The sequence below is a fragment of the Sesamum indicum genome, linkage group LG9 (assembly GCF_026168435.1).
Source record: "Sesamum indicum cultivar Baizhima isolate 11 linkage group LG9, ASM2616843v1, whole genome shotgun sequence".
NCBI lineage: Eukaryota > Viridiplantae > Streptophyta > Magnoliopsida > Lamiales > Pedaliaceae > Sesamum > Sesamum indicum.
In genome coordinates, this window is record NC_142665.1 from 24,690,778 (window position 1) to 24,717,292 (window position 26,515).

General features: G+C 35.9%; 6 protein-coding genes across 12 annotated transcripts; 3 read left to right on the top strand and 3 right to left on the bottom strand.

The window, feature by feature from the left end:
• Positions 1-2,779: 2,779 nt before the first annotated feature.
• LOC105177268 (Pentatricopeptide repeat (PPR) superfamily protein) lies at positions 2,780-4,761 on the top strand. Its single transcript, XM_011100348.3, has one exon. It carries the CDS (start codon positions 3,032-3,034, stop codon positions 4,667-4,669), a length of 1,638 nt encoding a protein of 545 aa, XP_011098650.1. The 5' UTR covers positions 2,780-3,031; the 3' UTR covers positions 4,670-4,761.
• Positions 4,762-4,977: 216 nt separating this feature from the next.
• LOC105177354 (casparian strip membrane protein 1) lies at positions 4,978-6,010 on the bottom strand. Its single transcript, XM_011100474.3, has 3 exons — positions 5,691-6,010; positions 5,464-5,587; positions 4,978-5,383 (listed from the first exon to the last, which is right to left on the bottom strand). Exons 1-3 carry the CDS (start codon positions 5,939-5,941, stop codon positions 5,171-5,173), a joined length of 588 nt encoding a protein of 195 aa, XP_011098776.1. The 5' UTR covers positions 5,942-6,010; the 3' UTR covers positions 4,978-5,170.
• A 1,004-nt stretch (positions 6,011-7,014) lies between these two features.
• Positions 7,015-13,287, bottom strand: LOC105177353 (casparian strip membrane protein 1). Of its 2 annotated transcripts, XM_088884800.1 has the most exons (5): positions 13,154-13,282; positions 8,933-9,027; positions 7,707-7,947; positions 7,483-7,606; positions 7,015-7,391 (listed from the first exon to the last, which is right to left on the bottom strand). In XM_088884800.1, exons 3-5 carry the CDS (start codon positions 7,931-7,933, stop codon positions 7,173-7,175), a joined length of 570 nt encoding a protein of 189 aa, XP_088740926.1. In that variant the 5' UTR covers positions 7,934-7,947; positions 8,933-9,027; positions 13,154-13,282; the 3' UTR covers positions 7,015-7,172. The 2 variants fall into 2 exon arrangements, with proteins under 2 accessions (XP_088740926.1, XP_011098775.2); XM_011100473.3 differs by lacking the exon at positions 8,933-9,027 and having other exon boundaries at positions 13,154-13,287.
• Positions 9,392-9,908, top strand: LOC148787023 (uncharacterized). The gene has a single exon (XM_088884801.1). It carries the CDS (start codon positions 9,587-9,589, stop codon positions 9,746-9,748), a length of 162 nt encoding a protein of 53 aa, XP_088740927.1. The 5' UTR covers positions 9,392-9,586; the 3' UTR covers positions 9,749-9,908.
• LOC105177266 (RNA-binding KH domain-containing protein) lies at positions 12,419-18,656 on the bottom strand. 6 transcript variants are annotated; one of them, XM_088884798.1, is made up of 11 exons: positions 18,498-18,638; positions 16,897-17,513; positions 16,121-16,549; positions 15,777-16,034; positions 15,093-15,359; positions 14,923-14,990; positions 14,456-14,525; positions 13,584-13,660; positions 13,422-13,478; positions 13,154-13,321; positions 12,419-13,074 (listed from the first exon to the last, which is right to left on the bottom strand). In XM_088884798.1, exons 2-7 carry the CDS (start codon positions 17,473-17,475, stop codon positions 14,477-14,479), a joined length of 1,650 nt encoding a protein of 549 aa, XP_088740924.1. In that variant the 5' UTR covers positions 17,476-17,513; positions 18,498-18,638; the 3' UTR covers positions 12,419-13,074; positions 13,154-13,321; positions 13,422-13,478; positions 13,584-13,660; positions 14,456-14,476. The 6 variants fall into 6 exon arrangements, with proteins under 6 accessions (XP_088740924.1, XP_088740922.1, XP_088740921.1 ...); XM_088884796.1 differs by having other exon boundaries at positions 12,419-13,321; positions 16,897-17,476; positions 18,498-18,656; XM_088884795.1 differs by having other exon boundaries at positions 12,419-13,321.
• Positions 18,657-20,422: 1,766 nt separating this feature from the next.
• Positions 20,423-26,002, top strand: PTB1 (polypyrimidine tract-binding protein 1). The gene is made up of 10 exons (XM_011100343.3): positions 20,423-20,790; positions 21,593-21,802; positions 22,540-22,602; positions 22,681-22,754; positions 22,889-22,984; positions 23,853-23,910; positions 23,985-24,089; positions 24,170-24,251; positions 24,945-25,057; positions 25,262-26,002. The coding sequence occupies exons 1-10, from the start codon at positions 20,608-20,610 to the stop codon at positions 25,697-25,699; spliced, it is 1,422 nt and encodes a 473-aa protein (XP_011098645.1). The 5' UTR covers positions 20,423-20,607; the 3' UTR covers positions 25,700-26,002.
• Positions 26,003-26,515: the final 513 nt, after the last annotated feature.

Genomic DNA, 26,515 nt, shown 5'->3' on the forward strand with positions numbered 1-26,515 from the left:
ATTCTCTGTTATCGAGACGATATATTTGAATTTTGAGATGCCCTTATAATGTTATATTTGTTTCATGGACCTATCTAATTAAGTTCCTACTTAAATACAAAATATAAAATCAAATCAATCACTAAACCAACACAACATTTAAATTATTAATCCATACCACTATAACATTATATCGTACCAATTTTAAAATATCTAAATATACACTTTAATTTATTTTTTCCCTTCGAAAAGAAAAATGGGTAAAATAGTAATTTTAATATTCTTTAATATTCTCACAAATACAATTTCCATTTCTCTCGATTCACTACTCTACGTTTCTCTCTCACTTTACTTGTACTTGTTCTTTTTAGCACTCATATTTTTAATAAACTCACCACTTTATGTTCTTTCTTTCTCATCACCACACACTATGATTATTATACATATTTTTTTTTTACAATTTTCCTTTCATCCCATATCATAATTCTTTTTTATATGTTCACGGAACCGCGTGCAGCGACAACTAGTACAATTAAATAAAACTAATCAATACTCACACTTACAATACATTTTAGTGGGTGTTTTTGCCGAGCTTATCAGCTCCATAAAAGTGTTTGGTATTTTTTTCTAAAAGAATTTATAAAATTTTAAAATAAAATTAAATATTTTTTAACTTTTAAAACATTTTTATAAGATATGTGAACTTATAAACTATTTGAAATAAATTTGGGTAGCAGCCAATTAATTCAAAAAATCTCATAATTTTGAAGCCGTAGCTAAGGCCTCAACATTAGGCTTCATCTTTGTAATATGGATTATCCATCAATAATTTAAGAATCACAGACGTGGTACTTTAGTACACTAATGAATTAATACACAAATTATTGACAAGATTCATTATACAAGTCGAAGTTATCCACAATACCTTAATTAATTTATTGATCAAGCAATTAAGAATTATACTACACCATCCTGACATGCTTTTTTCATGTTTATTTTTTCACAAATTAATCCATGAAAATTCTATACCTCTGACTATTATGTATCCTACTCCAATCCATTCAAATGGTTGATTAATTAATGATAAATACATCATTATTATTGGGAGTTTGAGTCCCACAAATATGAATTTTAATTTACTTTTAATAAATTTAGCAATATAAATATATGAAATTAATATTTAAATTTAAATGTATTGAATAATATAACAACGAAAAGGAATCTTGTAAAAAAATGGAAGGGAAAGCTATCCATAACTCAAAAGTTTCATTATCGTATTAGACGCGTGGAATTGAGGGAGGCCCCAAGAAATTAATCGCTCCGCCGGAGAAAGAAAGCAACATTAATTAGATTATCAACACTATATAATCTTTGATTGGTTGATTGATAATGGGATAAAGGTAAAACCGGCCTAGCAAAAATGCTGATCAAACACAATCGAGCTCCAACTAGCCTATTTATTTCGTTGAAACGATCAATTATATCACACAAATATATTAAAATATTATTCTGATTTTTAGTTAAATAAAATGTTTTAGAACATCAATCTTACTATTGAGATAGAATTATGAGCCACGCCTTCCACCTTATTGATCGATGTGTTGGGCTAGGCCATGTTTCCATGGATTCGGACAGGATGTCACGACAGGGAACATGCCCGTGGCATTATTTGACTGGTCAGAAGTCGGTTGTCCATGCGTGCATGCTTGATACTAAAAACTAGAAGAAATGTTAGGCTACCAAAGGAGATGCACAATCATCTTCGTTGGGTCGACTTTGTTGAAATTTTTTCATCAATAGAGAAAGATTTTGTTGAATTTTTTGAAGTTTGAATGGAAATAGCAACAGCGGAAGTCGTGTGAACAGCCGAAATGCAATTATAAAACTAGAATGGAAAGTGTAAACTATATAAATAATATTTGGACGAAATTAAAAGACTATTCACAAGTAAATTAATTCATGCGGTTTAGAAGAGTTCAACGTCTGTACTAATGACGTTTTGTTCAATAATTGTATTTTTATTGAAAATGAATAATTAAAAAAAGTAGTCTTTTTTTTTTTTTTTTACAAAAATAGAAAAGTAGGGCTGACACTTCACATTTATGAATGTCGACTGACCTTATAGATGATTTATTATCGTGAAAAATCAAAATTTGACCACGTGGGAATTAACATAAGTAAGCAGTTTAACCCCACTAAACATTTGACAAGAATTCAAAACTACATACTGGGTACGACAACATTCAACCTTAACTCACCTCCAACGGCTACAAATCTTCATCCTCCGACAAGAGTTTCCAAGAAGGAGACACAGAGTTGCATTTTTTCTTCTATTTGTTTAGTAACACTAGGGTATTAAGATCAATTTCACATTTACACTATGGTTAGAATAAACACTTGGTTACTTTTTATTATACAAACTATTCATTTAGAATTTTTTTTATCATATATTTGATTTTAATTTATCCTATTATCCGTGTATTTTGTAACACAAAGTAAACGGGACCTCAATGTATGAATATTAATTCTATTATCATACATAATCTTACAATTATTGAATTATTTGATTGATATTTTGAAAAATTAGGTATACTTTAATTTGTATGACTAAGATCTGAACAGAGTAAGCACTTCGGTAATGGTTACTGATTTGTTGCTGAGATTCAGTGAACTAAATCAAATGATTAAAAAAGATATTTCAAGATTGAGCAGAAGCGGACAGAATTTGGAGAAAGACGAGCGTTGATTAGGCTGTCTAAATCTTTGCTGCAAACAAAGCAAATGAAGGATAAGAACGAAAATTTTCAAACAAAAATGGAAAGAATCCTGATTCTTGATTTGATTGATAAAGTGAAACTTGGGCCTCCAGTTGAAAGCCCTTTATCCAAAGAGTTTAAATTAAACAAGAACACTAATCATTGACAAAGATGTTCCCTCCTTTGGAATTGCTGTCCTAAAAAGGTTGGTGCAAGATTCAAGTTTCACCGAGTCCAGGCCCAGAACTAAAACAGGGGGGCAAAAGGGAATAGCCCAGATTGATGTCATGTCCTAGATGATCAGGAAAACTACCACATCAAAGAGCTCCGTCTTCCATCAGCGCTCGTCCCTGTGGCGCAACTGTACGAATCACAGAGCCCTGAAGCAAATCCATGCTTGCTTGATCGTCAATGGCTTCAATTCCGATCGCTCTGCTCTTAGAGAACTCGTCTACGCGGCGGCGATTGCTTTCCAGACCACCATTGACTATGCCCACCAAATGTTTGTCAGAATTATCGAACCGGACCTGTTTATGTGGAACACCATGCTTAGAGGCTCAGCTCAGAGCTCCAGACCTCAGTTGGCCGTTTCGCTCTATGCCCGGATGGAAAAACTCTTCATTCAACCTGATCACTACACTTTTCCTTTCGTACTCAAGGCGTGTGCGAGGCTTTCCTGGGTTAACATGGGCTGCGTGATACATGGGAAGCTAGCGAAACATGGGTTTGAGTGGAATAAGTTTGCGAGGAATGCCCTGATCTACTTTCACGCGAATTGTGGCGAAATAAAGATTGCGAGCTTGTTGTTTGATGGCTCCGCGAGGAAAGATGTTGTCGCTTGGTCTGCTTTGACGGCGGGATATGCAAGGAGGGGGGAATTGCACATGGCGAGGTGGTTGTTTGATGCAATGCCGGTGAAGGATTTGGTTTCTTGGAATGTTATGATCACGGTGTACATAAAGCAAGGCGAGATGGAGTGTGCAATGGAGTTGTTTAATTTGGTTCCTAAAAGAGATGTTGTGACTTGGAATGCAATGATTTCCGGTTATGTGCTCAAGGGAGAGCATCGAAAGGCGCTGGAGATGTACGAGGAGATGAGAAATGCAGGGGAATGTCCTGATGAAGTAACAATGTTGAGCCTTTTGTCAGCGTGTGCAAACTTAGGAGCTTTAGATACTGGAGAGAAGATTCATTGCTCCATCTCGGAGATGGGCGAGGGAGTGTTGAGCATTTTTCTTGGGAATGCACTTATTGACATGTATGCGAAATGCGGCAACATAAAGAAGGCACTCGCTGTATTTCATTGCATGATAGAGAAGGACGCTACATCATGGAACTCTATAATTGTGGGATTGGCTTTTAGTGGTTACATGGAAAAGGCCATTTCTCTTTTTGAAGATATGAGGAAAAGGAAGTTGAGGCCTGACGAGATAACTTTTGTTGGGGTATTGATTGCTTGTAGTCATGCTGGGAAAGTCGATGAGGGCCGTGCTTACTTCAACTTGATGAAAGATGTATATAACATTCAGCCAAATCTAAAGCATTATGGATGCATGGTAGATTTGTTTGGGCGGGCTGGGCTTCTGAATGAAGCATTTGAGTTCATTGACACAATGGAGTTTGAACCCAATGCCATTATTTGGAGAACAATCCTTGGAGCCTGTCGAATCCATTGTAATGTTGAGCTGGGGAGACGTGCTAATGAACAGCTGCTCAAATTGAGACGGGATGAAAGTGGTGACTATGTGCTACTGTCGAACATATATGCTTCAAGTGGTGAGTGGTGTGGAGTTGAAGATGTAAGGAAATTGATGGAAGAAAGAGGGGTGAAGAAAGCACAGGGGTTCAGCTTGGTTGATGAAGAAAATGATGAACTCGTCCGCTTTTTGCTTAGTTCAAAACCTCAAACAAAAGCAACAGAATGTATACTTTGATTTTGAAAACTGAGATTTGCTCTCCTTACCCTTCATAAATTACGGATACAGCGAACCGTCCAATATGTAAAACCAGTTTATCTTTTCATTTCTTTTCTTTTGTGTTTTTCTTATTTTCTCTGGCTTTCTCTTTGTGTTGTCAGAAGGAACTAGTTGCAGGTGCTGAATTCCATCCTTTGGACTCTCTGAGATCAATGTATGTTCAATATGTGAAGTGGTTACTATTTGATGAATTGCAATATGTATTTTAGAATTTCTGACTACAGAAAGAAAACATAATGGCAATAACAAAGATATCGTTCATTAGATTATTACAATGTGAAATCCATAGCTATAATTAAACAACTTTAAATTGTTCTCTAAACTAATACAATGTGTAATTAAAAGAAAGAACTTGAATTTGCCATGAACTAAATCACGTGCTTTCGTGACGAGAGAAACAAAGGGTGAGTACTTGCAGCGGTGCAAACTTGAGAAAACAAAACTCTTGTTGCAACATTACTATCGGGAGAGGGCCACAGCAGACAACACTATCAGCAGCATAAGCACAAGAATTCCTATGAAGGATCCAACTAAAGAGCCAGAGACTCGCTCGCAGAAGGAGTTATACTGCTGACAGATAGCGGACCAGTTGGCCTGAACATTGCCCTTGTGGGCTAAGTGAGTGATGGCAGCCGCAGCAGAAGCCCCAGCCGTCAAAAGAGACAGAATTATCTTCACAACAAACGCATTTAATTAATTAGTTTAACAAACAAAAAACACCTATTTCGCAGTCTGATGAAAATAAGGATTACCATGTCAAGTATGATTAACACAGTCCTCGTCACTTTTGCTCCACTCTTCAACATGTGAAATACTGATAGTGCGAGAGAAAGAATGAGGTACGCAGTTGCTATAACATTTGAAACCACAAAGAACCTGTTGGAGCACATTATACAGTTTCAATCATCATAAATCATCCATATAACAGACAGCACTGCAAAAGTTAAGCAAAAATGTCGTTTGAGTTTATCATAATTACGTGAAAGTGGGAAGATCCTGGTACTGAGTCTTGAAACGAATGAATTGGTTGAAGAAAGAAAGTGTATGATTAGCCGTTCCTACCGCAATGGCACTTCCCATAATACTGATAGCAGCAACGATTCTCATGACGAAGTCGAGCTTTGATATCCCTCTATTAGGAGGAGTCTTGGGAGCGGCTTCCTCAGAGACCTCATCACCTCCTTCTTGCTCATTTTCTTCTTGTTCACTGTCCCTCACTTTCTTAGGCATTTCGGTTTTACTAATATTCTTCCAAATGAATATGTTCCTGAGTAGAATGTGTTTGGTGCAGGAGAGATTGGGTTGCATGTGAATTTATACATGTTCTTAGGACAAAGATAGTTTGTGCAAGTTTCCACTAAAAGCAAAAGAGTCAAATTATACGTGGGATGGAAGGTTTTGAACATTGTCTGGTCAAAACCTTAACTAATCATGGGTACGCTGATGAAATATAAAGTTTGGCACAAATACAGAAAAGAGAAGGAGATATTTTGGAACCTATTGGGAGATGAGGCGTAATATGAAATGGAGTAGTTGATGTTGGTTGCATTAATGTGTGTCAGTATATGTGGTGGAAATTAAAGTTTGATCAGTGCATGATGTTGGGGATATGAATGAACAGAACTCGGACAAAGTTGTTGATTTAGGATCCAGTGAATTAAAGTCTTTTTCGTGAATTTGTCCAATTTTGTGGAAACTGAGGATTGCGAAGTCGAATGTAACCAGAATCCCCGGGTGTGTTAGGTTTGTTGAAAGACCATCTTGTGTAGTGGATGGAGATTAGGCCGGTTTGGGTTCGCCATCTGAAAATTTATGTATTAAACAGTGAGATTGTACCGAATGAAGTGCCTCCACCCCTAACTTTCAACTCCATCCCTATCTCAATCTCATCAACAGTTATTTTTATTAATTTGACCATAGATGAATTGTGTTTTATATTGTAAATCAACTCACTGTTTTTAGCTTAATTTTAGCCCAAGCAATAGCTTGAATTTGGGCCATATGAATTGGACTTAAGTAAACCTGAATATGTATGTCTTGTTTGTATTTAGTCCAATATGAACCTACTCAACCTCCCTCAATAATTAAATTACTTGAAAATGAATAAGAATTGGATTTTATATTTCAAATCCTATTATCTTTTATGTTCCATTTAACATATGTTACATCTATACAAAAAAAATTAAATAAATTAATTTTAATAACATGTATATATCAAACAAAGCAGAAAATAATATGATTTAAAATAAAAATTCAGTTTCAGAAAACATATATATATAAAATAAAATAGTGCGACAAAAGGATGTCAAAACAGAATAGAAATTTCATTAGACATGAAAACAACAATGACAATAACACAACACTGCCTTTAATTGGTAATAAACCAACAGCAGACAATTTTCCGACGAAACATAAACCAACAGAAATCAGATATATACATTAATCACAACCATGCCCAGAATCAACGGCTGCGCGAGAGATTTGCAGCCGACATCAAAATCAAGAGTACCAGAACAATCATCCCTCCAAAGGATCCAATCAGAGAACCCGAAGTTCGCTGACAGAAAGAATTGAACTGCTGGCAAATGGCAAACCAGTTGGCTCGAGTGTTCCCCTTGTGCGCCAAGTATACTATTGCTGCTGATGCTGATGCTCCAGCACTCAACAGCCCCAGCATTCCCTTTATTATTTCATTTCAAATTATAATTGCTTCGTCGACAACACACACACACACACAAACACATATATACAAATTTATGCTGGGTACGTACCGTGTCGAAGAAAATCAAGACCACCCTGCTGTTCTGTGCGCTGCTCCTTACGATGTGGAAGATGGATAGCGCTAGAGAAAGAACTAAGTAAGCGCACACGACAGAGTTCGCGGCTACGAAGAACCTGCAGGGATCAAAACGTTGGACATTAATTTTCTCATCATCATCTATGAATATGTAGCTGTGCAAACAGTAGTGAGTGAGAAGAGCATGCATGCACTTACGTGAAGGTGGGGAGATCATTGTACTTGGCCCTGAACCTGATGAACTGAGTGAAAAAGGGGAGTGACTCGTTGGTTGTTGCCATAGCAATAGCACTTGCCAAGGTGGCAACAATTCCAACAAGTCTGAGGATGAAATCCAGAATGGCGACTCCACGGCCCGCACCCTTATGACTTCTCAGGACTGAACCCACCTCCTTGGCACCAAGCTCAGACCCCGCTGCAGCCATTATCTCTACTTTTACTTGACAAGAACAGCCACAGAAATGGTAAGATTGAAGATTGTCAAGAAATGGGGTTAAGATCCAGAATATATATGTAACTAATTAGTCGTAATGATGAATACGTGGGGTGAGATGGGGGGATTTATATTGGTAAGAGGGAGGAATATGAATGGACAATAGGTGTAGAATATTCGGAATCTCACGTAGTCAGTACAATATTATTGAGTAGCTAAAGTGGGAAAAGGGGTCGACCTAGCTAGTTATTAATGAACTCTACTACCTACCGTACTTGCTCATATATATATTATTATGTGTTAATGACGCGTGTGTGTAAGTGGAATGTAATATATATTTGGATAAATTACAATGACATTTCCTGATATTTAACATAGTTATGAATATTTTCTCATTATTTGAAAAATTACAAATACCCCCAATATTTGATGAAATTATATAATCCTTGGATAGAAGTATGAAATTGTCAATTTTGCCCTTGCAATATTTTTTTAGTTTTTTTTAAAAAATTAAAAACTTTTAAAAAAATCAAACGGGATGAATGAAAAAGTTTTAAAAATTATAAAAAATATCCAATTAGCCCATAAAAAAAATAATTTTTTTAAAAAATAAATAAAATTTTAATTTTTAATCCACAATGGCATTTTGATCGATTCACTATAAAAATCGATGAAAATATAATGAATTAAGCTAATTGTTATATTACCGTTAAAATCAAGGGAGTATTAATAATTTTTCAAACAACGAGAAAATATTCATAATTACGCCAATTTGTTGTAATTTACCTATATAGTCTGAAGTTCCATAAACGGAAAAGGAGAGACAACCTCAAGTGTGGAGCCAAATAGGTGAGGTCCTTTGTTGTTGGACAATGAATTGATAACCTAATCCACTTTTTATGTTATCTTATCTATGATTGGAGGGAGGGAGGGAGGGAGGGAGTGAGGTGTCACAACTATATATTCATTCCCTCTCTTATTACATACTTACTCAGTTAGGGAGGTGTCCGTACTGAATCCACGATGTGGGCAGCCGTTTCTTGCTCTAATTTTGATCCACTTGACTACTCACGCATACATAATGCACTGCACAATTTGTCAAACCTTGTGATCATCACATGATTGCCCGCACAACTACAGCAGCTCTACATCATAATCTAATTATTGCAACAAACTAACCCATTCAACAATATTTATTCGACTCAACAAAAGTATGCAACGACACCTCCTTTTTTGGGCAAGCTTGTATACAACTCCAAGACATTTGGGCTACTGTGTTGTGTTTTGTGAGCTAAAGGCCCAGTTATATATACACACACACACACCCCTCGTTATCTAACTTTCTGGAAGCCCAGTTTCTATTTGATAGGTAATCATTGAAACCAGATTTAATCTTTAAAATTCGAACCAAAGTTAAATCCTCAAAAATCAAGGAAGTCAACTAACGGGGGCAAAACAGTATTTTCAGCGAGTAGCGACCAAACGAACCAGATTCATGCTCTGGAAGCGTTGACTACCATATTCTGCTGTTCTTTCCAATTGTTGTTCTCCCATATCCCACAAAAACTTGACACAGAGCAGAAGCACTCCGTTTCAACTTCGTCTCCAGTACTAGGAAAAAAGATTCAACAACTTGGGGGAAACAATGGACCAGAACAAAAGCGCTTTTCTGATCGGGATTGCGGGTGCGGTGATCACCCTTTCTGCTTATTCCCAGACTCTCATGTCTCCGACACAGTGCATCACAGTTGGATTGTTCGTTCTGATCTTCGGCCTTCTTGTCAGGGAGGGTCTTATCTCTATCTGATTTTTTTGTTTTCCCATGCTATGTGCTTTCTTTCTTGTTGTTCTCTCAATATTACTTTATCTCTCTCTCTCTCTCTATATATATATATATATGTATCCCCCTGAAGAATGATGTAAGCCCATATGAAACCCTTCAGTAATTACATCCTATTTTTTGTTTTTCTCCTCTCCCATTTGTTGCTTTCATTTACATTGCGTTTTTGCAATCTGGGATGTTTTGTTTTTTGTCATATATATATTTGGAGTTTCTCTAATTCTAACATGTCTATAATAGTGGGTGGTATAATATCATGTTGAATTGAAGTCCTTGTTTTGGTCCAATTTGATTTCACTTGGACTTGCAGCATTTCTGATTTGTGGGGTTGGGGCAGACTGAAAACATCACTGCGACTTCATTTAGGAGTTTCATCTTTGAACTCAGTGTTAAATGTGGAGGTTGAGGATCTTCAGGCAAGGCAACCATTCTTGCCTGCATAGACCAACAATGCAGTAGATTTGGATAATTTGCTTAAGTTGACAAACATGGAACTGAAAATCCTCACCGCTAACTGGGAAGCAAAACATAATTCCACGTAAATATATTCAGGATCAGAGAAAAGAAGAAAAGATTGATCAATCTTCATAGATATCTGAGGTGTAGGAGACAGACGGGGAGTTAGGTGGGGGAGAATGTAGATCCAAGCCCAGTATATCTATCTAGGTTGGCTCATTGTCGTCAAAGTCTGAGTGCCATCTATACTGATATAATTTGATCAGAGGAACAAACTGTATCGCCACCCAAATCCCACTAACTTTAAACTTGGCATCGCCATCCAACAACCCATCTCCTTCCTCAACAACTCTATCTTCTGTTTCCACTCGGATTTTCACTTTCTTCTGCTTTTTGCCATTTGACTTTTAAAATCGTCCTACCTCAACAATGCTTATCAGTTACCATTATCAACAACAATGTATGTATGTGCAGCAGGCACAACAAGTGGGGCTTTGAGCTCATTTTCGTCCATCAATTCCACACTGCTAGATTTTTACCATTATTTTAGCTTTCAACCAGATTCTATCAAAAGGACGCCTACTTTTTGGATATAATGTCTCGCTTAGATGGCTGTTTAACAAGCTTAATCACATATTTTATAATTTAAAAATATTAAATCTTATCATAAATTACAACTTCTTTCCATGACATTTAATATAATTATGAATACCCCTCGTTGTTTGAAAAATTACAAATACCCCTGATATTTGATGAAATTATGTAATCCTTGGATAGAGGTATGGAATTGTCAATTATAGCCTTATTGTGTTTTTAACTTCTTTTTCAATAAAAATAAAATTTGTAAAAAAATTGAAAAGAATTGATGAAAATATTTAAGAAAAAAGATAAAAAATTATACTTAGTAAATAAAAAATAATAAAAATTTTAAGATACAAATAAAATTATAATTTTTAATCCACAAATACATTTTGATTAGGTTACCACAAGAAGTAAATGAAAGCCTAACAAAGGCTAACATAATGTGCTAATTATTAAACAACTGCTAAAATCAAAGAGTATTGGTAATTCTTCAAACAATAAGAAAATATTCATAATTATGTCAAATCTCAGAAAAAATCATTGTAATTTACCCTAAATCTTAATATGTTAATAAGATTCTAAAATATTTGAATAAAAATAATATCAAAACTTATAAAAAGCTGTCAAGTATGTGGGGTAATAAACCCCTTATACTGCAATGATGACCCAAAAAAACCCGCTAAGCTACTAGAATTTATATTTACATACCAAATATTTCTGCAAAGAACTATTTACTTCATAAAGTATAAAGATAAATACTAACAAGATAACAATGGTGTTTGGTCTGTTAGTAATTCGCGATTAAATAACTTAAAAACCTTACCAAAAGTTATGTGTTAAAAGAGTTTATAAAACTTTAAACATCTTATTTTGTAATGTTATCAGCTCTTTTGAAGAAAATTTTTTATAAATTTTATAAGGTTTTGAACGTCTTATAAAACACTAACAGTAGAACACACTTGATGAGTTTGAAAAATTAAAGAACAATAATATCTGTGCATTTGCCGGGAGAAAGAATTATTAAGCACAATACTTTTTTATTATAATAATATGGACACTCAGATATATGTATAATTAAAAATGTTATTATATTTTTTTGGTCAAATTAATATGCCGAAGATAAATTGATCAAAATTTGCAAAATAAATTTATATCAAATATACATGAATGTGATAAGAAAAACAATCAAATATGCATGAATACAAACTGATTAAAAAGAAAGAATATCTTGTGATTAAAAACATATGTTTAAAGGTCGTTTTATCAATAAATATTTTGCCTACCAAGGATCCCAACTTTAATAAATAGTATTGTTAGATTTTGAGGAACTTATAAGTTCAGCCAAACACGTGGGACTTGCCTCCCCCTGATACTACCACCATATGCTGCAATTTGCCCTTGCATTCGCATATATTTAGATAACTTCAACAACTGTTAACGGACTATAATATCGCATATGAATAGAATAATTGTTAGCAAATCACAACCTCCAGTAGATTTTACAAATTTCAACTACGAAAGTGGTTGATAACAAGGTTTGCAAGAACAATTTTCCGCACGTTTTTTCTCCAAACAAACATCTTTCGGCCGAACCAAAAGTAAGTCCTTTCAAACATGTTTTTCAATATAATTAAACATCATGCAAAACGAAAAACAGATAACACCTACCTACATATACATATACATCTTTAGAATTTTGATTTACATCCCTTATTAGAATCAAAAGCAGCAGAAATATAGTTGTAGCCACTCAAATCCAAGGCCGAAGACATCAGGAAAAATGCAGACAAACATTCACAGATGTTGTACCCAGAGCCACGGAAAACCAGGGGCAAAATAATATTACCAAATGCTTATTCCAATATTCATGTGGCCTTTTTGTTCTTAAAATTTCCTATCAAATCCCACCTGAAACTGCCCTGTGCTAGTAAAACCCTATTTGAACTTAAGAGGTTCTGAACTGTTTCCATGCTCCAACTTCGTTGGCAACTTCTTTCCTCAAAGATATGAATCCATATGGAGTATGGAGTCCAAGACGAACATATGGGCATTAACATAGCATGCTAAATCAAATGGAAAACACAATTTCCATCATCCAGATGATGACTCCCCAACCCCAATAACAATCTAGCTAGAGGATACAAGAAGGCACCGCCTTAAAGATTGAACAATTATATTTCTAAAAAGTGGAGGTGTGTGCATGCAAACTTGCAAAGCATCCCAACTAACAGGCACACTCACATAGAAAAAAGCACCTGGATGCATAAAATATAATAAGAAACCAAAAGCATAAAAATACTAGAGACATGGCTTTTAGACATGAGGATAGCAGACCTATGAGAGTGCTGCGAATATTATGGATTTGCACCGTTGTTATAGCACACATCATACCTAGAAAACTGTATTCCGCAAGGACACCTGCGAAAAGCACACAAAAAATTGATACTAAAATTTAAGGTGAAATTACCTGGTTCCTGCACAGCCAGCCATAATCCATTAAACCTATACGTAGATATATGTTAAAGAATCAGATGCAATCAAACTGAAGCCATGATTTGCCACAAACACATACCGATACATGACTAGCATGATATGAACATACCACCAGACCGAGCGACATCCATACTGTTCTTCCAATCAAGCACACCATTGATAATTACTGCTTCAAACAGCCCGGATTCAAATAAGACTGTGCTTAATTTGACTCTTAAAACTGTAAGAGATACCCAGAAAATTGAATTAATGCTGGCAAGTGTGACCCAACCTGGTTCCCTTCTGCTTTGGTCACTATCACTGAGATCCTTCACCCACAGCATATTTTACCTCTTCTGGCATTTACATCTTGAGAATAATATTGATCAAAACAAGCATTACCATAAAGATTCACTGTAGATGTGCGATCACAAAAAAAAAATTAAGATGCTAAATCTTTCAAACATAGAAGTGACATAATCTAGTATTTTCAACCTTAAGATCCAAAATTTATGGAAGCGGTAGCGACTAAATAACTACTCACAGGCTAATAAGAAAAATGCAATGTTAGAAGAAATTGCAAGAATTTTAAGATAAATGTGCAACAAAATGAGACATGAAGGTCCATAGTTAAGCAAATATTGACACCATACAACAGAAAACGCATAATCACTGAAGTATACAGCTGAGAAACTAAATAGCAAAGTCAATCTGATACATCTGTTGGCGTAAAATGGATAAAAAGGCAGCAGGTTCTTGGGAGCACTACATATTAAGCTTGGTGATATATGGTATCAGGACATGGCATTTTGAATAGGTAAGATCTTCAGATATTGGTCCTCCTAAAGAAAAGCATCAAGGTGGGCCATCAGTTTTTCCAAACCCTGTATCATCTGGTCTTCTGGTTTAGGCAGGTGGCTTCATCAAATTAGGCGAGGCTGACGTCAGGCTTCAGATATCTCAGCTGTTATGTTGGGATGGGAAAGGAAACAGAGGTAAAAGAATAGCATCAGTCATATTGGGACACAGGTAGCGGCAATCACAGCATATTGTCTAAACTTAGCAACAGCCCACACTTGCAAGTAGAAATAAGTAGCAATGAACTTGTAGGAAAATATGGACCGAAATGAAGAATATGATGTACAAAGTGATATCATTCTCTACCTGCAATTTTAATAACCTCCTTTAGTAGTCATAGGTTCTCCCACGTGAAACAGGGTTTCGCCCAGATAACCTGGTAAAGGAAGCTGACTATCAGGGACTATGAGAATGTATTATACCTTACATATGGTGCTAGTACAGTATAACTTGAAATTGGGTAAACCAACTCCCTACAGAAGGAAAACCCTATTGGGCACACTAATAGAGGAAAAAGGAAGCATGGCCAGGTGAGTCCATTCTATTGTATCTGTGATCAGGACAAATTGTTCATGTCAAGCACAGGTCTGGAGGTCAATCTAGCACTACACTCTACGATTTAGACGTCTGAGAAGGACCATTACACTCACTGGGAAAAGAATTCTGTTCATTGTCTTGATTGCAGAGAGACAACACTCAGAAGCTTTTCTCGGTATACCTGATAGAATTCCACAATGAAATACAGAAACTAATCAAGTTACAAGAGATCTCACCCAGAACCAACAGAACGACTAGATGAATAACTCCCATAAGCACCATAAGCAGAGCTGCCACTACCACTCTGCAAATAGCACAGAAGTATGATCGCACCAGCAAAGAGGCAAAATATATAGGTCAAATTGCATTATAGTCTTTCCATTTTTTATTACCAAAAAAATATTACCTGAACACCACCATAGCTACCATAGGGATCCACAGGAGGCAAATCAGTAGAACCACCATATCCACCAGAGTAAGAATACCCACGTCCACGGCTCTTAGTATCTCTACTTTCATACTTCAAGTTTTCTCCACCATCTGTTGACATAGGAAGATATGGGAGAACAGGCAGAAAAGTAGAAACAGCACCTTCCTTTTCAAAGAGATTGGCCCTCAAGCGTGAAGTTACTTGTATAAGAGCGTCTTTAGCAACATCAAGGTCTCCAGAAATCTGATGGAAGTAAAAACATAAAATCAATTTGTAAGATCCTAACTTCAACATTTTCCCTTTGTATTCATTTAAATGGCCTCTCCATCTCTTGCTGGAGAGGTATGACTCTATTTTCCATTTCTTGCAGGAGAGGCAGGACAGACCATACACATTGAAATATAAATACATCAACCTTAGAAGTCCCTCTATGTTGTAACTCTTCAGATCTACAAAATGATGATGATTGAAACTTAAGAAGCACCTGTTAAATTCCATGAGAAGCTCTTAACAGAAACAAAATGGTTCTACTTTCCAAGGAAAACAATGAAGCCACGTACTAAAGGAAGGAGACTCACGCAACCGCTAGTTATGACTCAACACTCAAACATTCAAACAATATCAGATGATTAGACAATAACACTTATGTCTATCCTTTACCTGCACCATCTCATCATCTTCAGAGGCAACTTTAGGCAGATTTTCTTTGGAGAGTATGCGGATATTGGCCTTTGTGACTTTCCTCATCTCTGAAATTATGGACCCTCCTTTCCCAATAAGACAGCCAATTCGAGAAGTAGGAACAAGTAGTCGTGTGGTGAATGAAACAAGACCAGAGTCTCTTTCAACTTTCTCGCTGCACCTGGGCTGCAAGCGCAGAGCAGCGTCTATTGCTGGAGAAAATGAATCTTCAAAAACCTGATATACAGTGGAATTTCCCTTTATAAATGTCAATTTACTATTATCCACAAAATATCAACTATTACTTTACATAATTAAATTACCTCTTTTGCAGAGATAGATATCACACAATCATCTCCCTCAGCAGCTGAACTATCAACTTTAATAACTGCCCCAGAATCTTGTCGTATTTGATTAATTATCATGCCACCCTTGCCGATGACACCTCCAATATTAGCGGTCGGGCAAACCAAACGAAGTGAAAAATCTTTTGAAGATGTGTCACCCCTTGGAGCTGAGTACAGAGACCGAGGCCAGTCCGCACTCTCACCCTTGTACCCTCCATAGGGCCCTATCAGTGGAGTTAATCCCATTATAGGAGCACCAGCAGCCGCCCCTAAAACCGAACTACCAGAACTGAAGACAGTAGGAACAGAAGAAGAAAGCAGGTGCTGAGATCGAGATGGATTGTCATGAAGTCGGGATGCAATCTGATAAAGAGCTTTCTTCACCACAGAAGCATCACCAGATATCTGATTCAACAAGCCAACCAGAAATATATAATCAAGCTCAGGAAATAGTCAACCGAACACATAATGTATCCAAAATGAAAATATAGAATATAAGCTTGAGAGAGCTCATCAACTGAAAGAAATGGCACAGAATTTCCAGTTTAAGAATAAAATGTCATCAAATATTGATGACCATAATGTGAAGTATGGTCACAGTTGTAACAACGAAAGAGAAGGTACATGGAACAGACAAACAAAAAAGGCATAAGATAAGAATACCACCAAAAACATCTTCAAATAAAATGCTTTACAGATGGATTACAAGCACAAAGACACCAGATACAGCAGAAAATGGCATTAAAAAATACCTGTACGAGTTCATCTGAACTCAACGCACACGTTGGCAAATGATCATCCTTTACAATGCGAATCTGTGCCCCAGTATCACTGCGAATGTTTTGAACTATCTGTCCACCCTTTCCAATGATACACCCAATCTGATCAGATGGTACTAGAAGTCGAACAGTGACTTGTGGGACGTCTTCTGAGTCCTCCTCTACTGCAGCATCATCAGCAACAATTCTCTCATGCACCTTAAAAAGGGCATCTTGAGCAGGACATACACGGCCATCCGCTCCTTCAAAATCATTTGTTTCCTCGCTAGAACTGTATATAGTGACAACTCTTTCTTCACATCCTGGCACAGACTCACCAATTCTGATCTTTGCTTTTGTTTCTACTCGTAGTTGCTTGACAATCTCCCCTCCTCTTCCAATAATACTTCCAATCTTCTTTCCTGGGCACAGGTAACGGTACGCAGTATCATCGGGCCCAATAGAGAATGGGTCTTTATCATTTCCGGAATTTCTTCTTTTGTTTCCCCCACTTTCGGAGTAGTCAGACTGAGAATGAGATCGCTTGCCATAGTTGCTTCGCTGACCAGCCATTCTGAATTTGATGATAGGCTTTAAAGAAAAGGAAGAAGCTAAAGAAACATAATACTACATGAGTTATTCAATGAGCTCATCACTAGTGCATTTAAAGCATTTACCATCAGCGCGAAAGCAAAAAGATTATATTAACACACATGAAAGTTTCCAACCCTCTTTCCCTGTTCAATAAGGCAGTCACATCGTGAAATACAGGAAGTTTATTTTTTTAGTACCATTTAAATTCACTTTCGAGTGCTTTCAAGTATGGAAGTGTTCCAAAATTAACACACGCACTTAAATGTTAAACATGGCAATTGCACTCTTGATCAACTTTAGAACTTACACATGGCAATCAAATTGTAAATAAGTAACCAATACATGCAAATAAGTCCAACTGCAAGATAGGAATATAAAGAATATACGATACCACCAACAAGCATCAAACCATGAGTAACAAGAACTGTGAACAAATGGTGGCTCAAGAAAAGTCTCATCAACTGATGGTACATATAATCACGAAAAAAAAAACGAAATAAATAAATAAATCTAAGTTTCAGAAAAGAAAAGAAGATCAAAAAAAAAAACATCAACAAGATCATAATAACTTCAACATCGATTATTTTCACCCAATTAAAACACACACATATACACAAATGAACACCCAGTAGTAAATACCTTGAATTGAAAACCAACACTCTTTTTCCCTAGAGTTAGAAATAATGAGCATACCACGAATCTCACAGTTTATGAAATTCCAAATTCAATTCCGTACTCTCATATCTTCGCTGTAGCATAAAATTACATGTGAATCAAAAAGAAAAGGGAAGGCAACAACATGCAAGATTCCAATTTCAACACACCATATATGTTAGAACCACAAATTATATCACCGAAAAATGTTATGGTACGCAAATTCTCAGGTGAAAAGATTGGATCTGGAAATCAAAACAGGGCGTCATATTTCATGCCAGAAAATATCACAGAATCAACAAAAATAATCGATGGATAGCAGCAGGCAGAGCGGGTGAAAATTTTACCTCACAGACGAAATTCTTGAGGGTTGAATCTTAAAGATTTGCAGATAAGCGACAGCAGGTTCTATAAGGGCGAGCGATGACGCTAATATAATATCTAGGGTTTTGACCCGACTATACCTACCAATAATAGTATTTACTTTCTTCTGCAGTTTATATTGCAAATATTGTAATTCCAAAAAAACAGAATACTGTTTTCTAACTATTATTATGTCATAATATTTTACCTCACAATTTCTTTCCCTAATTCCACACTTTTCCTTTTATTTTTATCGCACAAAAGACACTGTGATTTTTCAAAAATGATAATACTCCTAATTTTTATTTTATTAATAAATAGGTTTTTTATTCAAAATTCATCAAATTTATAAAAATTGAAATTAAAATTTTTACCTGATTTATTGCATATCAAACAAATATTTTTAAACCAAACTACCCTCTTCACATTAATTAACGCGTGAATATATATAAAGATAATTTAAACATTAAAAAAATTATTTGACCTACAGTAAATCAATTGAGGATAATATAAACAAACATTCAAGTTTTTTGCTTTTCAATTTTGATTAATAGATTGATTTATTTATTGGAAAAAAAATACTTAACACTGATATCGTACGCATTATTTATACTTAAAGCAATATGTCATTCTGATCTCTGATGAAAGTCTTTAATAGATGACAATAGGAGTGGCCTTGAGGGCTTCAATCATCCTCCCAAATGCATCTCCTTGGAGCATCATTGTTGAAGATGGATTTAATAGGGATTTGGTTGTAGATTTTATAGTTAGGAAGCATTATCATAGAGATTGGTTCCTCTTTAACTTTGTATATGACTACTATATTATTGTCGTATGTTTTATTTTGGGAATCCAAACATGAGGTTATGAATGTCTCGTATCCTTCTTTTTTTAGGACTTTGTGCCTGCATTTTATTTTGGCATCGTATTCTTTCAAGGTTTAAATTGTCTTGTATTTTTTTCCTTAAACTTCAAATTCAAAAGGTTATCTATATCTTGTGTCTTTTTCTCTTGAGGCTTCGAACATAATATTATTATTGACCTCATATTCTCTTCTCAAATACTTCGAGTTTTCAAATGCTATTCGGGGCCCGTGCCCCTTTTATCTCGAGGCTCCAAACATTGACATCATATTATCTTATTCAAGACTTAGAATGTTTTCATCGTGTTTGATATGGGTATTATGTCAGCTGGGTATTTTGACTCATACCCAGCTGACATAATACCCATATCAAACACGATGAAAACATTCTAATTTTAGAGGTTTTACAAGCTAGTTAATGTGCAACTTGGTCATTGAAGTGTTTACGTTGAGGACATGCCCGACACTTCTTTTGTTTGTACAGAATTTTAATTTATTTATTTTTGTTCGATAAAGCCAACTTATATGATTTTACGATAAAAAACGCACCAAAACTGATAGGATCTAAATTAATAATCTTATAGTTATTGGTTTCATTGACATAATTTGCTCATCTGAATTGCCATTTACCTGAACTATTTTTAAAATTGATTGTGCAAGTAATTAGTATCATATCCTTACTTAGTTTTATTTTTTGTTACAATATATGTCATTATTATTTGGGTAAATTTCAACGAGCATTCATAATATTTTTCATAATTACATTATCTTTTCATTATTTAAAAAATTATAAATTCTATACTAACATTAATAATCGTCTAACAAATAATCCATCATAATAATTCATCATAAAAATTATCTGTTAAAATATTAATAATTGAATTTTTTTTATAATTTTTTAAATAATAATAAAATATTTATAATTAAAATAATCATCTGAAAAATTCATTGTAATTTACCTTTATTATTATTACCATAGTTATCAATTCATCGAACATCAAAAAACAGGTTTCTAGAATTATCCGTACATGAAACATTTAAAAGAAACAAAACCTCTCTGGAATCTAAACTGCATAAATCAGCCGTCGCCCGCAGACACAAATATACAATAGCAATATCAACAGCCCTCCTTCCAACGTTAAATTCATAGAGCAGTCTGAGCCTCTGATTAACTGCCACAACTGATAATCCACAATCCCAATTAAACCCTAATCCTGAAGAGGTTTACACCGATGTCCACGTCGGGCCAGCCGCAGTTTCGGTACACGCAGACGCCGTCCAAAGTCCTCCACCTCCGGAATCTTCCATGGGAGTGCATGGAAGAGGAGCTTGTGGAGCTCTGCAGACCCTTCGGCAAGATCGTAAACACCAAGTGCAACGTCGGGGCTAATAGAAATCAGGCTTTTGTCGAATTCGTACGCCCTTTTCCTATTTGTTTTTCTTTCTTAATTAAATAGTACTGCCTATGTTGACAGAAATGACTGAAACATCATCACAAGTCATAAGCCATCCACACTCTTGATTTGGGGTACGGCATGAGTCGAGCCCGTTTGCCATCGACCTAAATCTAGCTACATCTTGAGTTTGAGTCGAGCTCTACCCAAACTGTTAAATCCCATGAGTTTTTTCCGTAATTTTTTAATTTATTTTTGTTGTTAGTTTTGCTCTAAATTTATTATTAGTAGTAGTGCTAGCAGGAAATTTGACAACACCTGATAATGGTAGTGTGGATTTATATTATTGTGTGATCCTATAATATAATAAACATAATGACAAGTTAAATTACGTTTTAAATTTGATAGTCCTATAATATAATTAATATGATTATGTTTTATGTTGTTATTATGAGAAAACACTGGCGATATTCATACAAAAATATACAACTCTGCTAACTCTATTTATTTTCTTATGTGTGAGCTTGAGTTCGAGCTCATGCACGGTACTTTTAAGGCAACCTTGAGATTGAGCCCAGAAAATTTCAAAAAGCTTGACTCTTTGCACTCTTGACCCCTACTCTTGATGATTCATGCGAATGAACTAATTATTTGTTTCTGATGTAGATATGTCAAAATTTGAAAAAATGATTCCTTGGGATAATTCACTTAGGGGAATGTTTGGGTCTTGGTTGCTCAGACAACAGTAATTTCATGTTGTGCAGTTTGAGGTTTTGTATGAACTGAAAGCTGTAATTGATGGAAATTGTGAATGCTTCTGCAGGTAGATCTGAACCAGGCAATTAATATGGTTACCTATTATGCTTCATCTTCAGAGCCTGCCCGCATTCGTGGCAAAACTGTGTACATTCAATACTCAAACAGGCATGAAATAGTTCACAACAAAAGTCCTGGTGATGTTCCAGGAAATGTTTTGCTTGTTACCATTGAGGGTGTTGAAGCTGGTGATGTCAGCATTGATGTCATTCACTTGGTATGCCTTTTCTGGTTTATAGGACTCATGGCATCATGAAATATCTACTTATCCTGTCCAGATGAAAAGTCTAGAAAAGAGGGTTCAATTAAGTTGTGTTACTCCTTAGGATTGAGTTTTAAGATAATCAACACTTCAGAGGTCTCTTATCTGAAGAAATGAAACCTTTATTTGGCTTGTTGGAATACATATTTCGCATAATTTGTTATTCTTCTAATCTTCATTGATTCCTCCTGCTGCGATTTCATTTTTATGATGGTTATAACCTTCCCAGTGTTTTTAGCCACAATAGCCTGTTTATAATAGTTTCGTCATGATATAAGTTTATGCCAATGATCTGGAAAATTGTGTTCCATGCTTGTGTTACTTAGAGCTTGGGTCATATAAAAAACCTGTGGTCTTAGTCTACACCTGGGAAAGATTAAGTATTGCTATTAGTTTTTCCCCCCATAAATACTTTTTCTTTATATGCCGTGAATCTTGACGATACAAAATAATCACAGATGGTCGTTTTCTTGAGTCTCTTATTGGAGAGTCTGGATATATTCTCATATGACTGCTTTATAAGGTCTATCTTCTCGAAGTTGTTCAGGTGTTCTTCTGCACTTAATAGCTTACTATATTGCAATTTCCCTCTTGTACTTTTTTAATTGTGGATTATGTCTTGCTTACTTATTCCATGGTGTTTCTAGTTATGTTTTCTTTGAAATGCTTAAGTTTGATTTTATTTTTTTCAGGTATTCTCGGCTTTCGGTTTTGTGCACAAGATTGCTACATTTGAAAAAGCTGCTGGTTTCCAGGTCAAGTTTTGATAAAAATTGAAACTTTCTGTAACTGAATTTTGTAGCTCATATTTTTTTATGGTTAAATCTCAGCAGGCTTTAATTCAGTATAGTGATGTTCAGACTGCATCTACAGCAAGGGACTCATTAGATGGTAGAAGTATACCGAGGCATGTATTTTTAGGTCTATTTACAGGGATAGATGGTTAAATATAATCTATTCTTTTGATTCCAGTTTGTGACCCATTATGTATCAGTGGAGTTCTCAATTTGGTGAATTTTCTGTTGTACTGTTTAATTTCAGATACCTTCTTCCAAGTCATGTAAATGACTGTCATTTACGCATCTCGTACTCTGCTCATACAGACTTGAATATTAAGTTTCAATCCCATCGAAGCAGGTACAGCTTAACTTGCACTCATTTGTTGATGTTCTGAACGTTTTCCTTTCTGTGCCTCATTGTTGGATGCTTCAATCGTCTTGCTTTCTTTCTTTCCTCCTATTAAAACCTTTTGGGTAAATGTGACCGTTCTAATTAATGGTTTTTGTCCTTTAGGGGTTAGTGAAGCTCGGCAGCTATAACACAGATGTGTTTTTACATGGCCTCGTAGTAATATTCTCCATCTTATAATTTATGGTTTTTTCTTTCTTGATGTTTCTTTGAATGCTATGATGAGAATTGCTCAATTTGGGTGTCTTAGATTTAGAATGTAATTCATTGATGTCATATTATTCTTTCTTACTGCTGCACAAAGATTTTGTCGGAGCATTTCATGTGGCTTTTTCAATTTTGAACTTTCCAATGTACCTTGGGATTAATTACTATTACCTGGGTGCTGTTACTCTTGTGATAACTCTATCACCAGTAGTCACTCTAAAGGGAACTTCTTTCTTGGTATTTTCTTCAAGGTTCTTGAACTGATATTGAGAAATCTAGATTGCAGCGGTGTCTTTATATCTTAGGAAGAACCTCCGACTTCTGGCAGTAATTTTTTTTTTCATATTGAAGTAGGAGTCTCTTTAGAAGATTTAGCCAAATAGTTGCTTTAACCACTATGAACCTTTAGAACATTGCTGAAGGTTGACATTTTTTGGAGTACAGAATCTAATTCTTTGGTTCACTTGATGTGGAGGAGATCTCACTTGTTGTGGCTGAGGTCTTATGAACATTTTTTATATTTGATTTTGGTCTTATCTTCTGGTTACACGAATTGTACTCCGTTTGACATTTTTATGACAAGTAAACTTATCCTTGCTTAATCATGCAGGGATTATACAAATCCATATCTTCCTGTTAATCCTACTGCAATGGAGGGTTTTCTTCAGGTGCATTTCTGAACGGGATATATTTTTTTGTCTCCAAAATTTTTGGCAAGCTTTAATAATTTACTTTTATCCAGCCTGCTGTTGGGGCTGATGGTAAGAAGATGGAGTTCGAGAGCAATGTTCTGCTTGCTTCTATTGAGAATATGCAATATGCCGTCACGGTTGATGTTCTTCACACAGTAAGAAATTCGTGTCTATATTCTCTCTTTCATGCATATGTAAGGAGGTATGTGTTTCTAATAGTTGTTGCTTTAACCAGGTATTTTCTGCATTTGGAACTGTGCAAAAGATTGCGATATTTGAGAAGAATGGTGCAACTCAAGCGCTAATCCAGTATCCGGGTAAGTTCCTTGCAGACTATTGGACCCTCGATTTCCTCTCATTGAAAATCAAGGAAAAGATAAACTATGTGCGACATTGCATGGATTTGAAAGGTGGACTATGGTGTTCAGTTTATATGTGCCTCTTTTAGTAGTCATTATGTTTTCATACCTGGCAGTTCGTACAGTTTTCTTCTGTAAGTAAAGATATGTTGCTTATTTTATTGGGCTCTGATTTTTTTGGCTGAGGTGACTTTTTGCAAGAAAAGGAAAGTTTCTTTGCTTTTATAGCATTGATTTGCCACCTTTTGGTGAGAACTGAATTGCGATATTTGTCTGACCTTCAGCTATGTTTTTCTTTCCCTACCTTACCATCTACTCACAAGGAGTTAATCTGTTGATAAAGTACAATTTTAGAGAACTAGTGATATTTTCAGAATGAATTCCTATACTAGCTGTTATGGTCTTTCCAGTTGGTATTTGTCGCCATTTGCACATGATGTGTGCGTATGTGTAGATATATTGTCACTATTGTTTGTCCCTTCAGTTACTTTCTGATATTTTCTTCTTCCTATAAATAGAATCTTTTGCCATCCAGCAGATGAAAGGGAACCCACATTTGAGTTTTAGCTTTTTCTAATGGCTTTTATGTGCATGTAATGCTTTTCTAGTGGATTTTGGGTCTGGAGTTGATCTGTGAATTCTTTATTACAGATATCACAACTGCAGCAGCTGCAAAAAACGCTTTAGAGGGGCATTGCATATATGATGGTGGCTACTGTAAGCTTCATCTATCATACTCTCGTCATACTGATCTCAATGTGAAGGTAAAAAAATGTGTTGAGCTGCAGATTTGTGAGACCAATAATGAGAGCGAGAATTCAAATGCTTGTCTGTGACCTAAAAGTTCTTTTAATAATTAAAAAAAATAAGGATTTTGCTGCCTTGGTGTATGCTTCTCGACTCATGTTTGCCCTTTCAATCGATGCCTCATTTTTGCAGAACTAATTGATTATGTGCATACCTTGTAGGCTTACAGTGATAAGAGCCGAGATTACACTATCCCATTATCACTTGCAATGCAACAAACTCCTGGAGTCCCCACCACGGTTGCAGGATTGCAGAACCCTCCAGCTGCATCAGCAGTCCCTGGTGTTGGGTATACTTCTGGTGGTATGGTGCAGGCTCAAACTCCAATGCCACCGGTGTCCTCATGGAACCCAGCTACAGTAGCAAGCGCACCAACATTTATGTCTGTTTCGAGCACATTTGCTGACCAAGCATATGCTTCAGCCCCTCTTCCTGCTTATGCAGCTGCAGCTATTTCTCCTCTAACCTCAACCGTTGCTCAACCCAACCATATTGCCTCTGGGATTCCGCAGATTAGAGATGCTCAGCCTTTGCACCAGCCAAATGTGCTTCCTGGTGGGATTTCACTTCCCAGTCAATCCCCTTATTATGGTTCCTGAAGTTGTATGCTTTTACTTGTCAAATTACCCATGCTGACGCAGAGAAGTAGAAACCAGCTAAGAGGTTGCCCGAAATGTTGTTTTGTTGTGGTGTTTAGTTGCAAATTTCATCAGATGTGCCACAGTGCAGCAGGACAATTTTATTGGCTTCTTAAAGCATAGGTCTTTGTTGTATTGCTTTCAGTGTAATTACCCCTGCTCTTCACACTTTGCACCAATATTGCTGTATATCCTTGAGAGAATGAGGATAACCCAGATTTACTATTTGCCATCTCCAATCGTAATACATGATATTGGTCAAAATGTTGAGTATTTTACTGCAAAGTACTTTTTGGAGTATAGGTCTAAACTCTCCACCACGTACTCTGTTTTCGCACTTCAGATTTAATATTCACGATGATATATGCCGTAAGACTGTCTACCTTGCTGAATCTATTTTATGCCGTAAGACTGTCTACCTTGCTGAATGTATTTCATTTACAAGACCGAACTTTCTGAAAAATATGGATGTAGGAGAAATGGCTTGAAATGGAAGCTCATGGAAATGGGTGCGCCACCGGTCGGGGACTAAAGTAATATTATGTAGCGTGGGTGTGTTTGTTGGTGCCTTCTCTCACAGCTTCTGGCGTCCTACCCTCAACAATCTGGTAACATGAAAAAACTTGGTTCTTATATTAATCAACAATCACATAATGCCAATCTACATAACACGGCATTTCCGACTTTGATCTCCTTTTCGTTCCGTTTTAGTGTTTATGTAATCACCTTCTCTTCATCCTATTCAATTTATTTTGACCATCATCACTGTTTATGATC

Excerpts from the sequence above, each read along its gene's own strand:
- LOC105177268 (XM_011100348.3), top strand. The coding sequence starts at position 3,032 with ATGATCAGGAAAACTACCACATCAAAGAGCTCCGTCTTCCATCAGCGC.
- LOC105177354 (XM_011100474.3), bottom strand. The coding sequence starts at position 5,941 with ATGCCTAAGAAAGTGAGGGACAGTGAACAAGAAGAAAATGAGCAAGAA. Across the intron at positions 5,588-5,690 it reads CAGGATCTTCCCACTTTCAC|GTTCTTTGTGGTTTCAAATG; the intron begins GTAATTATGATA and ends GTGCTCCAACAG. Across the intron at positions 5,384-5,463 it reads TGTTAATCATACTTGACATG|ATAATTCTGTCTCTTTTGAC; the intron begins GTAATCCTTATT and ends TTTGTTGTGAAG.
- LOC148787023 (XM_088884801.1), top strand. The coding sequence starts at position 9,587 with ATGGACCAGAACAAAAGCGCTTTTCTGATCGGGATTGCGGGTGCGGTG.
- LOC105177353 (XM_011100473.3), bottom strand. The coding sequence starts at position 13,208 with ATGATGTGTGCTATAACAACGGTGCAAATCCATAATATTCGCAGCACT. Across the intron at positions 7,948-13,153 it reads TATTCGCAGCACTCTCATAG|TAAAAGTAGAGATAATGGCT; the intron begins GTCTGCTATCCT and ends GTTCTTGTCAAG. Across the intron at positions 7,392-7,482 it reads TCTTGATTTTCTTCGACACG|GGAATGCTGGGGCTGTTGAG; the intron begins GTACGTACCCAG and ends GAAATAATAAAG.
- LOC105177266 (XM_088884796.1), bottom strand. The coding sequence starts at position 17,475 with ATGGCTGGTCAGCGAAGCAACTATGGCAAGCGATCTCATTCTCAGTCT. Across the intron at positions 16,035-16,120 it reads TATCTATCTCTGCAAAAGAG|GTTTTTGAAGATTCATTTTC; the intron begins GTAATTTAATTA and ends ACTGTATATCAG. Across the intron at positions 15,360-15,776 it reads AAGATGATGAGATGGTGCAG|ATTTCTGGAGACCTTGATGT; the intron begins GTAAAGGATAGA and ends TACTTCCATCAG.
- PTB1 (XM_011100343.3), top strand. The coding sequence starts at position 20,608 with ATGTCCACGTCGGGCCAGCCGCAGTTTCGGTACACGCAGACGCCGTCC. Across the intron at positions 21,803-22,539 it reads GCATTGATGTCATTCACTTG|GTATTCTCGGCTTTCGGTTT; the intron begins GTATGCCTTTTC and ends TATTTTTTTCAG. Across the intron at positions 24,090-24,169 it reads CGGTTGATGTTCTTCACACA|GTATTTTCTGCATTTGGAAC; the intron begins GTAAGAAATTCG and ends TGCTTTAACCAG.